Source organism: Zootoca vivipara, chromosome 3, assembly GCF_963506605.1.
Source record: "Zootoca vivipara chromosome 3, rZooViv1.1, whole genome shotgun sequence".
Classification (NCBI taxonomy): domain Eukaryota; kingdom Metazoa; phylum Chordata; class Lepidosauria; order Squamata; family Lacertidae; genus Zootoca; species Zootoca vivipara.
Window position 1 is genome coordinate 48,471,913 of NC_083278.1, and position 13,918 is coordinate 48,485,830.

Consider the following 13,918-nt stretch of genomic DNA (forward strand, 5'->3'; position numbering starts at 1 on the left):
GGGGATGCCTGGAGTAGGTGATCATACGACGCGGTGCATGTATGCCCTTTGAATGACAGTGCCCATCAACTTCTTCAAGGAATGAAGAAAGAAAACATTAAATATTATTTCCCATTCTAATAATAAAACTTAGAATGTATACATATCCTGCATGTTCTTTTAGTGTTTTTGCAGGGTCTTTTAAAGGAAGGTGGTTGTTTTGAAAACAAACTTCAATAGACATCTAAAATCTGAGCAATTTAGACATTTCACTGTATACATTTCCACTACAAAACCTTTATTTTGAAACTCAACAAGGTACACATGCATAGCACAAAGCAGTAAAACTCAGAAGTCCCACAGCATATAGACCACACTTTATAATCTCAGCTATACATTAAGTGTTACAGCCCACATTAAAGAAATAGGTCTTCAAGGCTCTTTTAAGAACATGCAAGGGATGAGAACTGCAAGATTCTACAAAGGATTTATTTCAACAGCTGTGAAGCTGCTCCTGAGAAAGTTCTATTATGCGTGCCTAGCAACCTAATTGCCTTCACAGGTAGGTACCTAAGGAAGCCCTCTGACACTGAACTTATAGTACAGGTAGGTTGATATGGGTGCAGTCAGCCCCTCAAGTAACATGGTCCCCAACTTTCCAGGGCTTTAAAGGTCATAACCAGCACTTTGAATTAGGCCCAGAAACACACTGGTAGTAGCTAGTACAACTGGCTGAATACAGGTGTAATATGCCTGAAAATAGCTGAGTGGCCAAATTTTGTACCAGCTGAAGTTCCTGAACCGTCCTCAAAAGCAGCCCCATGTAGCAGGGCCGGCTCTAGGGGTAGTCTGGGTGGTGCGGGGCGCTGGCCCGGTAGGGGGGCGCTGCGCGGAAACCATGCTGCACGCGGCGCCCGCCCACCAGCCGCGGCAAGAAACGGAGCAGGGTGGGGGCGCCGGAGCGATCTCCGCACCAGGGCGCCCGACGTGCTTGAGACGGCCCTGCCATGTAGAATGACTTAAGAATCTCTTTCCTGCTATGCTACCACACACAAAAGGTAGCTATTGTTCATTAAAGCGTTATCCCATCATTTCCTGCTAACAGAATGTACTGAAAACTTGTGGTAATAATATGTTTGCTTACAAATATACAGCATGAGCAGTTAGAAAGAAAGTTGGCACATAGGCAGACAATACTAGCCCCAAGCCAGCACTTGTACAGCACTCTGTGGTCATTTTTGGACTGCTAGTGCAGAACACCACAGCCCAGGGGATGAGTGCTGCTGCTTTTTAGCCACATATCACACCTGGGTGCCCATTGGCCACCAAGCCAATTTTAAGGTTCTGCTGCTTAAATATAGCACTCTAAATAACTCCAGGTTACCCAAGAAACATTTGTCCTTTTACTTCCTGGTGATAAGGGCACTGCAGGCAGCTTCATGGAACCTGATTAGTTTTGCCACGGCCTGACGATTATTGGCTTGTGGTACCATTGAGGTGAGCTATTTTACTGGTGGCGCCCATGTGTAACACTCCCCCAATTTTGGCATTTCTTTGGCTCCTGAAGGCACTCCTCTTCACCTGAACATGTAATATTATTGTTTAAATGTTTAACTATTGTAACTGGTATTCTTTTTTAAAAAATTATTGTGTATTTTAATGAAGGATGACTTAAGGCCCCTATGCATTTGTTACTATGCATCAATTTTATAATTGTAAACTGCTTAGAAGCCATTTTGGCATATAAGTGGTATAGCATATGTGGCATATACATTACTGTAATTAAATAATAATAATAATAATTATTCCCAGATAACCAGTTCATTGAGCAATCATTATTATATGTTTCCAAGCACAATTCAAAGTGTTGGTGCTGACCTTTAAAGCCCTAAACGGCCTCGGTCCAGTATACCGGAAGGAGCGTCTCCACCTCCATCGCTCTGCCCGGACACTGAGGTCCAGCGCCGAGGGCCTTCTGGCGGTTCCCTCGCTGCGAGAAGCGAAGTTACAGGGAACCAGGCAGAGGGCCTTCTTGGTAGTGGCACCCGCCCTGTGGAACGCCCTCCCACCAGATGTCAAAAAGAAAAACAATTACCAGACTTTTAGAGGACATCTGAAGGCAGCCCTGTTTAGGGAAGCTTTTAATCTTTAAGAAATTAGTGTATTTTAATATTTCTGTTGGAAGCCGCCCAGAGTGGCTGGGGAAACCCAGCCAGATGGGCGGGGTATAAATAATAAATTATTACCGGTATTATTATTAAATTATTATTATGGTTTATTTGCACAAAGTTTGCAGGAAGGATTCTGATAAGTTGTATCAGAGGTTGTGTTATGTACTAAGAGGTGGTATTATGCCAAGGCAAACAATTCTTATCTCACACTTTCCAGTGGAGCATAGAAAGCTACCTTATGCTGACAGGCAGTGGCAATCCGGGGGTTTCAGACAGGGAGCTTCTCTGTATCTAGAGATGTCAGGGATCAAACCTGGGATTTTCTGTGTGCCAGGCAGATGCTCTGCCTCTGGGGTGGGGGGAGGAAGAGTGGATTTGTTGTGTAAGAATGCCAAATCCACTTTAATTGTACAACCTAATTACTGGTATGCAACTGTATTCCACCAGCAAAACAGTGACAGTCTAGAGCAGGCATCCCCAAATTGCGGCCCTCCAGATGTTTTGGCCTACAACTCCCATGATCCCTAGCTAACAGGATCAGTGGTCGGGGAAGACGGGAATTGTAGTCCAAAACATCTGGAGGGCCAAAGTCTGGGGATGCCTGGTCTAGAGGCAGCCAATAATATACTATATAAAGTCAACCAGATCTCTTCTACCATCCACTCTGTAGATAGCTAGGGATGGTCACAGTTATATTTTCAGGTAAAGGCTAGACTAATAGGCCTTTATTGGACATTCAGCAAACAACCTTTTGTTCATCATCTAGTAACAGGCTATGAAATACTTGGAAATAGAGGACTAGTTTGTTTGACAGGATCACATGGCCCATAGCACTTGGTTCTCATTTTCAGAAACACAGAGGAAAATAAGTAGCAATACTTAGTCCTCCTGTTATTCACTGGCCCAGTTGTACACTCCCTACCATGCCATCAAGAACAAATTTGACCCATGTTTGAAATCTGATTGTTCCCTTAACAATATTTCCCTTTATTTCTTTTTCTTTTTTTGCATGGTGCTAGGACCATACACCTGGATTGGGCATGTTTATATCAGTCTCACAGATGCACAATTAAAACCCTGTTTTTGCAACTGAAAAGAGGTACCTGCATTACCGAAACTGTAAATTAAAAGAAATGCAGACAAGACGGCATTCATATATTCAACATGCTCTTTACTGAAAGAATCTTCGAAGCTATATTTAGCACAAACTTGTTTCTTGTGAATTCCCAGATTCTGTGATTGGAGCCATGGCCCAGGGTCATTTCAACCCCTGAGAAAGAAAGTACAGGATGCAGTGTTTGCTCTTCGTTCAACATACAATATGCAGTTTTGTTGATACTGTGTGAGAAGACGGAAGATGTTCATCACACACAAATGTACAGTTTTTAGCCTGCTGGATTGCAGATCAAAAGGTTAAAGAGAGGATTTATTAAGAATGAGTAGTGACAATTTAAATAAATCAGATGTTTTTGCCAAAGAGTATGCTGTGATTTTCTCCAATTATTCCTGACATTTCACCCATTCATATCGTGATGAGAGTTAATAATGCAAAGGGGAGGAGGAGACAAAGACTCTTGTCTCCTTGTTTATTCATTGTTCTCAAGGAGCTAAGCTGTTTATAAGAGAAGTTATTTGTTATTTAAATCACTTTTACTGAAGTTGTTTATTTCCTTGTTCGAGTTTCTAAAAATATTGCTTCTAACAATTGCAGTGCCTTTTTGAGATGTCTGCTGTTCAATTCATAGCGATGTGCATTGGAATTCTTTGTTAAATGAGCCCAGGTGCTGATGCATTTAACAATTTAGAGCGAGCTGAACCCATAAAAGCTCCTAAAAGGACAGCAAAAAGGAAATTGATTCTAAAAATTCATAAAGAAGTGATTTGGTATCATTATTAAATTACAAATACAAAGCACAACATTTTCAACACTTTGTGTCTCTGACAGGGTACAATCCTGCTGCTTTAAAAGAATATTTTAATGTGTTCAGTCAGACAAAATAAAGTACTTCTTCACAAAGCGCATCATTAAGCTATGGAATTCGCTCCCACAGGAGGCAATGATGGCCACCAACTTGAATGGCTTTACAATAAGATTATACAAACGCATGGAGGTTAATGCTATCGGTGGCTACTAGGCATGATGGCTATGTTCTACCTCCACTGTCAAGAGACAGAATGCCTTTGAATGCAAGTTGCTGGGAATCACCAGAGTGCATCAGCACACATTCTGTCTCTGAAAGTGGAGGTACAACACAGCCATCATGGCTAGTAGCCACCAATAGCCTGTACCTCCATGTGTTTGTATAATCCTCTTTTAAAGCCATCCAAGTGTGCTGATATAGTCAGATCCTGCTTTCAGGCTTCCCATAGGCACCTGGTTGGCTTCTTACATCTGATGAATTGGATACTACCCCATGAAATATTAGCTACAGTCAATCTGTTATTTTTTTTATGGTGCCACAAACTTCTTTGTAGTTTTTCTCTTAACCGAGTGTCTGTCATGGACTGGCTGGATGCAGAGGAGTAGCTGGAGGCACCAGCAGGGGAACCCCAAGGGAAGATGGCTCAAAGCCAGAGGATTGGCGTTGGGATGACAATGAGTGGTCGGGGGGGGGGGGGGAGAGGAAGCAGACTGGGAGCAAGAGGTGTTGGAAGCTGAAGAGGTAACATGGTTTTGGGAGCAGGAAGAGTCTGTGGCAGAGGCAGAAGCGGAGGCTGGAGAGGAGAGGCCAAATGACAGAGATGAGTCAGGCTGGTGAGCAAGCCAAGGTGTCTCCCATTCCTGCTGCAACTAGCTCCCCCCCCCCCCCGATCTCCCAGAAGAGGGCGGAGCAGAAAGGACCCTCAGGGAGGAGGAGACTTAGGGAAGTGTGGGAAGGCGGGGACCTTCAAGCCCTACAACTGCTTCAAAGGGGCAAGATCTACTGGGATGAGTTGCTGTGATCACTAGCCTGGCCCTCTGAGTCAACTGTGTTTTCTTGAGTAAAGAATTTGCCGTGTGATTTATTGCGGACCTGCTCCCGACTCCTGTTCCTGACACAGTGGCTCAACATTCCACCATGACATAATGCACACTAGTGAGTATGCAAGCATCCTATTATGCACTGGAAAGGTGTCAACAGAGCCATGTCTCCAGAATGGGAAGATTCATGGAACAGCAGGGCAGTTGCAGGGGATAGAGCTGCTAATCTAGCTCTAATTGATGGATATGTGTTAGTACATTCTCAACTGCAATCTCTTCCCACATTGCATCAAACGAATGGGGGGGGGGAGCTGAAACAAGTGTTTTACAGGTTGATCAATGTAAATAGCAATGTTATGACTGAGCATCTCTTTCCTCAACTGTTTATCAGTTCCTTTTGTTGGTGTAGTTACAACTATATTTATATGGTTACATCCACACCCTAACCACATTTTTAAAAAAATCCTCAAAGAATCCCTGGAACTGTAGTTTGTTAAGAGTGCTGAAAATTGTAGCTCTGTAAGGGATCCGCTAACAAGTTTGTAAGGGATCTGCTAACCTCTGTAAGGGATCCGCTAACCTTTGAAAAACTAGTCTCTAGGATTCTTTGCCCAGAGGGGGGAAGCCATGAGTGGTATAAGAGTGCTTTAAATGTGTGGTGTGGATGTGCGACGCAGCAAGAATTTGCTGAGATTTAAGGCACTGGTTAGCTCTTGTAGGGGTGTGAGGGGTAAATCCAAATCAAATAAGGAAAGAATAATAGTACTATAGTGTTGTCATTCCAATGCATTTATTGGCATTAAGTCCAATAATATGGCAGGTAGTGATGTAAAAATTACTTTATTTTTATTTTTAAAAAGAGGTATTAATGCTGTTTATATATTAGACAAACTTTATGCCAAGTGGCATAAGAAAGGAAAACTGTTTGCTATATGGGGCAAGGCCTGCTTTATGGACAGCCTCCTAGATTGCTTTTCCTGCAACGTAACTTCTTTTCCTGCCTCAGCATAAAAGATGAACTTATTTTGCTTATTTCGCATAGGATTGGGAAGCACGTCATCTTGAGTAACTTCTCATCTAACGGGGTTTTGCGTTGCCTGGTGTCAATTATTAAGCTATTGCAGCAAGACTAGTGCAATGTACAGTCTCTTACACGGGATCAAAAGGGCATGCACGACGTGTAGCTAAATAATACACGTTGTCTACTCAGCCTGCTGCGGTCCCGGTGCACATTTATTCACCCCAGCGATCTCCCAGTTCTGGCACCATAGGGCATTAAAAACAACATTTCCCGGCATGCCGTTGTATCCGGCTGCTTTCCATCGGCACGAGGGGAGCGGCGCGTTGCATTCTGGAGCGTGTAGTCTGTGCCGGGAACGTCGCCTCAAGGTGAAGGTGACTGGAACCGGCTTGACTCGTGGCTGTCTGCGTCCGTTTCTTCTCAATAAAGTTTTCCTTCATAAGGAAAAGGGTAGGCGGGGGGTCTCGGCAAGATGGCGGCGCCCGTGTCGCCCTTGGTTACTGGGCGCTGCTTTCTAAGGGCTGCCGCTCGACACGCTGCTCTCCTGCTAACCGGGTGGGCTGAAGCCGGCGCCCCGCGGAAAGGTTAGTGCCGCTTAGATCTGGGACGGCGTGGTCCTGGCCGCGGAGGGCTGAGCGCCCACTGCCCAGAGTTACGCTGACCCGTATCAACGGGGAGCAGCAGCAGCCTGTCAAACGGCGGCTGCTCCTGTGCTTCACCGCCGGGTAGTGACTGGGCCAAAGCCCCAGTCGCCTCTGGCCAGGAGGAGCTTCTTCGATAGCTAGGAGCGCTGCTTCTCCTCCCTCGACTTCCTCAGGAACAAATGTACATATTGGAGATGTTCTGCGGGCTTCCCTTCACCGCCAACTTAACACAACACACACTACCTTAAATATGGGGCCTTTTGGAACAGGAGCGTTTATTCTCTGTGGCATTTAAGGATACTTAAAGTTTTAATCTGTGATATTTTAATGTCTTTTGGTATTGTTGGAAGCCGCCCAGAGTGGCGGGGAAACCCAGCCAGATGTGCGGGGTATTAATAATAAATAATAAATAATAATAACTCAGATAAGAAGTGTTTTTGACTGTGATGTTTCAGAATACTTGTCCACCATGAAGGGATTTTCTGTTGCCTATCTTTTAAGTTTGAAGAATTCAAAATGTCAGTGCTTCCCTGCAACGTTGTACACACTGTTTTATCATCATTATTAGTGTTTTTTCGGTTTAAAAAAAACGAGGTGCTGGTACTTTGTACGGGTGAGTACTGTCACAAAAAAGCTCTGATTATTATTATACTATATTTTTATGCTGCCAATCCTTTGCAGCTGTTTAAATGGATGAACCAGTCATTTTATTTATTTTTATTGTGTTTTATGTTTTCTTGTTCACAGCCCTGATATTTTATCTTACGGTGGTTTAGAAATATTTTCATAAATGATGTGCCTAAAATCTGCTAGATGCTGCACACAAGCTTCCAGAATGTGTTTTATGCAGCCATAGTGAATTTACTGTGTAATGTAAACTTAAAACATTTTATGCATCCAGTGAAATGCACTGAAGTCCATTAAAGCTTATGTTGGCCTTCCTCAGTGTCCTATTTTCCAACTGTTTTGGACTTCAGCTCCTTTTAGCCCTAGGCTAATTGGTCCTAGGCAAATTGTCATAGAATACTATATGTGAACTAATAAAAATTTCAAACTTGAGCAATGAAACAAAAGGCAGAGCAAGAAGAATGGATAATTACAGATTTGACTTTTGTCTATGCTGGCCAGTTCCAAAGAAGACTTTTTTATATTTGTGGTGAAGAGGAGATTTCAGCAGGCTGTGTAAGTGCATCTCATTATCTTACTTCTGTCCCAACACCAGATAACAAAACCTCCTATCATATCCTATACATCCTACACATATATACCGGAAGGACAGGTACCTCGGTTTATGAACACAATTGGTTCTGGAAGTCTGTTCATAAACTGAAGCGTTCATAAACTGAAGCGAACTTTCCCATTCAAAGTAATGGAAAGTGGATTAATCTGTTCCAGATGGTCCACGGAGTACTTAAACTGAAGTGTTCATAAACTGAAGCAAACTTTCCCATTGAAAGTAATGGAAAGTGGATTAATCCATTCCAGACGGGTCCGCGGAGTACTCAACCTGAAGCGTACTTAACCCGAAGCATGGGTGTAATTGGTTCCGGAAGTCTATTCATAAACTGAAGCGTTCATAAACTGAAGCGAACTTTCCCATTGAAAGTAATGGAAAGTGAATTAATCTGTTCCAGATGGGTCTGCGGCGTTCAAAAACTGAAAATTCGTAAACCGAGGTGTTCATAAACCGAGGTTCCACTGTACTCCCAAGAAAGTGTGTATAGGACTGCAGCATGAGGAGCTTAATAGGCACATCCTAGACTAAAAGAGTCTGATATGGCTATGTGTATATTTGAACATATAAGAATGTCTCTGAATCTTCAAGCTTTTCATTGACAATAAAATAAATCATTATTTACCTCCCCCACTTTTCTTTTTTACAGCTTACACAGTTCAGGCAGCTGAGAAAGCTGCCAGTGGGACTCGAGCAGATGCTAATTCCAAAGCCTTGTTAATTTGCAATGGACCTTTAGAACATTATGAGTTTCTGATCAAAGCCGAGGAGTTGAGGAACGATGAGCAACAACGAAAAGTTGTACAATGCCTGCAGAAGCTACATGAAAGCCTTAAAGGCTACAGTATCAGTCCAAAGCACATCTTATCAAAGGTGAGATTCTGTCACTAGGCATTACTGTAGAGTCTTTAATGTTCAACTTAGGTTTTTTCCCTTACTTCTGATTGCAACAATTGTGTAGACGGTAACATTTAATAATTCTTATTTACACATGAGAAACACGGGCTGAGAATATCACATCCAGGACCACCCTGTGAGGCAAAGCTGGGACTTCAGGCCTCATCTCACAGTTACAAAAATAGCAATGACCACTGCACTACATTCTTTGTCTAAATGAGAAACTTGTTAAAAGTTGATCTTTTCACAAAATGATTTTTAGCAAATTTAGTATACCAGTTTATATATTTCTGTTGAAAAGGGTTCTGATCCAAAATCCTATGATGCACATATGGAGCCCAGGTATGACATCATTTCCCCTTTGGTTTTTTTAGCTGCGGAGTTCTGCAAGTTCAATGAAAAAATGAAGCCTAAAACCATCATGGAAGGCCTTTCTTATGTGGGAGCTCTATGTGCTCTATATCTGAACTCCTCTGGTCACTGATATTTTACAAAACTTTACCTGTATTCCCCTACTAATTTTTTCCCATGCTTTGTGAATCCCATTTTCTTTGTTGATGATGAACTGTCCCATGTCCGCTTGATTGTGCAGGCTGCCACAATGGCAACCTGCTTTGGTTTTAATCATGCAAAAGTGCAGTTGGTTGGCTTTACCTAATCTATAAGTCCAAGCTAAAGTACTAGTGGCAAGGCTGCGGTAGCATGAGGTGCAATATAGTCTAGCTGCCACTGTTCCATGAACTTCAGTACATCTGCCTATGTGCTTACCAAAATCATGGTGAAAGCCATTGCCCCCACTTCCCAATGAACAGATTCACCATTAGAATTGCTCATTATTGCTGTCAGAAGGCAATTCTGTACCTTGGTCCCACAAAGAACTTTTTGCCAGAACACAACTGTCAGAGTTGTCAACAGAAATGATTGATAGAAATTGATTATTGTATTGCACTATACTTGATCCCATAGCCTTTGATACTTCTGCCTAAGTCTTTGGATCATTGCTGCTAGACTTTCAAGCCACTAGGCTACAGAGAGGAAAATGCCAGTAGTCCCTTGTATTGTCATGTATTGGGAATTAACTAAGAAGACCCATGGAAAGGTGAATATGAAAAGGGTAGGAAATATGTGGGGATACAGGACAAAGTGGATGAGATGAGTTGGGTAGAACATAGTGGTAGGCAGTTGAGTCTAAGGTTGTAATAAGCAACCTTGCACTCCTAGACCAATGGTCCATATAAACCACCACCACCAGTGGTCACCCTGGTTGCCCATATGCTACTAGGCCAAGTTGAATGTTCTTGTATTAATTTACTAGGCTCTTAACAACTTGGTTCCAGGATACAGCAAGGACCACCTAATCACTTATATCCCTGCTTAATCATGGAGGACTTACATGAGGGAAGTCACTGTCAGCCGCCCCCATGGCTCAGATGCATGGCTCGCATCTACCAGAAGCCATGTATTCAGTATTGTGGACCCAATTTTGTGGAACTCTCTTTCAGTTGAAGTCAGGACAGGCCCCCTCCCAGTTGAACTTCTGGCACCTACTGAATACTTTTTTATTCTAGCAGGCATTTTATTTCAGCAGTCTGATTTTATACCTTTTCTGTGTTGTATTTCTTGTACACCCCATAGAGACCATTGTAGTTAAGCAATATATGTAGTTAAGCAATATAGAACTTTTAAAAACAAAAAACTAGTCTAACACTATTACTTTTATATTTACTTCTTTATCTTTTTTAACAAGGCTGTTGTAACACAAGATATAATTCTCCCCTCAACCCCCCCCCCTATATTAGGAATTGGCCATTAGATCAAACATCCCCTCCACAGTTGCATACAACCTTTCCCCACAGCTTCAGTCATGAGCAATGCTATGAGGATTACCTCTTAATAATGAACTGATATTTTCAGTACATGTTGTTCTGTTATCCAAAGATTTCTGTTTAGCACAAGTATTGACCCCCCCCCCCTCGACATGCATGCAATTAAGATTTTCTTTCTCCTCCATCCACTCTCTGCAGTGCGCATCACTGTTGTTCAGTCTTCTGGTTTGGAGATACAGTACTTTTTTTGTTGGTGCTGCTTACAAGTTTGCCATCTTGAATAACTTGTGTCACCTATAAACTAGTCCACCTCACTGCTCAACTTTAACTCCAGAACGCTTATAAATACTCTTCTTCTTCTTCTTCTTCTTCTTCTTCTTCTTCTTCTTCTTCTTCTTCTTCTTCTTCTTCTTCTTCTTCTTCTAAAAGGGAGCTGTTGTATTTGGACTGTTAACGATGTAAAATGTAATCTCCACAATTTTCTACTCTGTTCTTAAGTATTCTAATGCAGATCACCATTTCTGTTCCCTTATTTATTTGTTCTTTCCTTGTTCAGTGTTTGAATATTAGTAAGCAAGCATTTTGAAAACAATTCCTTTAAAAACAGACAGGCTAGAGAAACAACCCTAATTTTGTCTTGTTGTATTTTCACAGCACAATTTACTACAGTAGTTGCAGCTAACTATTACTGAAACAGTTTCAGAACATCTGAAACCTTGTTGCAAATGTCCACTGAATTTTGAGGCTCTAAATTAAATCTTCCAGTGGTTTAGTTGTAATAGTTAGCTTGTGTGGCTTGCTGAATATACTGATTTTTAAAAGGCAAAGAAACTTGAGAAACTGATGAGGAAAATACTTATAAAAATGCAGTTTTTATTTGAAACACAGTCTAGAAATTGCTCAGCTCCACATGAGATCAAAAAAATTGAACTTTAATTTGTTTCAGCTCTGTTACATTAAAAAAATGTAAAAGCAATAACTAAATTAGTACATTTGTGAAATATGATGGTGAATATCTATGCAATCACAGAAATTGATGAAACCTGTCTCACTACCACTACTACATGCATATGTAAAAATAATTCTCTCCAGTTGCTTAGCAAATGATGTAGTGGGTTGAAAATCTAAAGAGAAATATTTCAGCATGCTTGATTGTTTTTATATAAGTGATTGAGATCCAAAGAGCTACTTGAGGTGAGATCAAAGGCTTTTACTAATGGTTCTATGCTTGTTTTCTTTGTACAGCAAACTCCCAAGTTTCAAAAGTTGTTTTCCATGCAAGTTCTGTTCAAGAAATGTTATTCTAAAGTCACACTGGGCACAATAAACCAGTTAGATAATTCTTTGGATGCTAGCTTATTTATCTTTAATTTTCAAATAGATCTGCCTGACTGACCACTATTAGTACTTCTAAGAATACCAGATTATATAATGTTACATTAGATTGACTATATATGTATAGTTGATGCATTTAAAACATCCTGCCATCCTGTTCCAAAAATTTGGATGCTTCTTCCAAAGCCATAAATATGGGAATTGCATATAATGCTGGCCAGAAATATCACCATTACTGAATCTCTCCATCTTAGGAAATATAGATGGAACCTTGATCAATTTAGTGGTTGTTATAGTCCCCACCTTATTTCATACATATACATCCATTTGGCACATATGGGGTCAGATGAAGAAGTGCAATTCACACGCAGATGCCTGTTTCTATGCAATGATATCTCCTATGTGATCAAAACCCTGTATCCATTATTGGTTTTTTAAAAAAACAGATAACCCATGTAATTCTCATGGTTGCAAATAGCCACACTGATGTAATTGTGTACTTGATTTCTCTTTTTACACACACACACACACACACACACACACACACACACCAGTTAGCTGAAGAGATAGACAAGTATAAATTTACATTTTAAAAAATCTGCATTTTTCTAATTGCATTTTTTTTTTACAGACTATGGACTTTTTCCATAGTTTTATTTTGTGGAGTTTTGTTGTTGTGTGTGTTGAAGTGGTTCTTGTTGCTGCAGATATGTACTAGTTTGCAATTTTTATTTTTAAATGCTTTGAAATGTGGTTATTGGTATGTGTTTAATAAAATATTAGCAGCAGGAAGTAAAGCTAAAGTGCAGTTTAATCGCTATGAATCAACTAGCCAATAGAATATTTTGATAATCAGAAATGTCTGCAACATGATTTTTTGGTCGCAGACACACCAGTGCTAAACACTGGTGACCATTTATGAGGTTTCTGTTTTGAGAGGAATTTTTAGATCACCATCCTCACCACTATTACTTCAGAAAGGCTAATTGTATGACAATTGTACTCCCAGGTACAGATCTAAGCAACCATGAGAAAATACCAGCATCATAAAACTAAAAATAAATTCAGATTAGTTGAAGTCATTTTTCTGAAGACTTGTCTTGGACAGAAAATTAGTATAGATTTAACATTTCCCAAGTAACATTGACACAAACTGTAAGACAAAGCTGTAAAGATCTGGGTACAGGGAGTCCTCAGAAATGCAAGTTGGGTGAGTTAGGAAGCAAGGTTCACATATTTATTGAAACAACTCTTTTAATTTAAAGGGTTAATTCCTTTCCTAGTTGAACATAATGGGAACTTTAACATTTAAAAAACAAACAAGCCCAAACATTATTTTCCGGGATATTATTAGGTATATATGTTATAATCCAGCCTTATATCCTTTTTCCTACAATCCTTGCAGCATGCCTGAGAAATGGTATATTGGGCTTACTAGATGATGATGCCAAAGTCATCCATTTAATCTGGACTCTGCCTAAACCCAACAGTCAATTCATTGCATTGATAGGACACCATCTGCTATCAAAGTTTGTTTTTTCTTATATTTTCACTGTATGTAAAAACTAAGCCAGACTCAACTTACTGCAAATGACAGAGTACCTGATAAATGTGTGTTGTACATTGTGTCTATTTTCATTATTTAGCTTTTATCAGAGCAAAATAAAATATAATGAATAATTTTCTTTATTTTCAGTTGTTTACCAGACATAAACCCCCCAAAGGTCTTTATGTCTATGGAGATGTTGGTAAGTTTAGCAGAAGTATATCTGAATGTTTTCCAGTATAAAATTTGCAAATGTTTTCAAATAATACTTAGTCATTGGAAAATGTTAATTCTGTTGATGGT

The 13,918-nt window shown here is 40.6% G+C and overlaps 1 protein-coding gene across 1 annotated transcript in view; it reads left to right on the forward strand.

Moving 5' to 3' along the window:
• The first annotated feature begins 6,498 nt into the window (after nucleotides 1-6,498).
• AFG1L (AFG1 like ATPase) overlaps nucleotides 6,499-13,918 on the forward strand; it is a 56,201-nt gene continuing 48,781 nt past the window's right edge. The window contains exons 1-3 of the mRNA XM_035109283.2: nucleotides 6,499-6,717; nucleotides 8,661-8,884; nucleotides 13,766-13,817. Of these exons, the coding sequence (XP_034965174.2) occupies nucleotides 6,606-6,717; nucleotides 8,661-8,884; nucleotides 13,766-13,817 (388 nt within the window). The 5' untranslated portion in view covers nucleotides 6,499-6,605. The remainder of the gene's footprint in view (nucleotides 6,718-8,660; nucleotides 8,885-13,765; nucleotides 13,818-13,918) is intronic.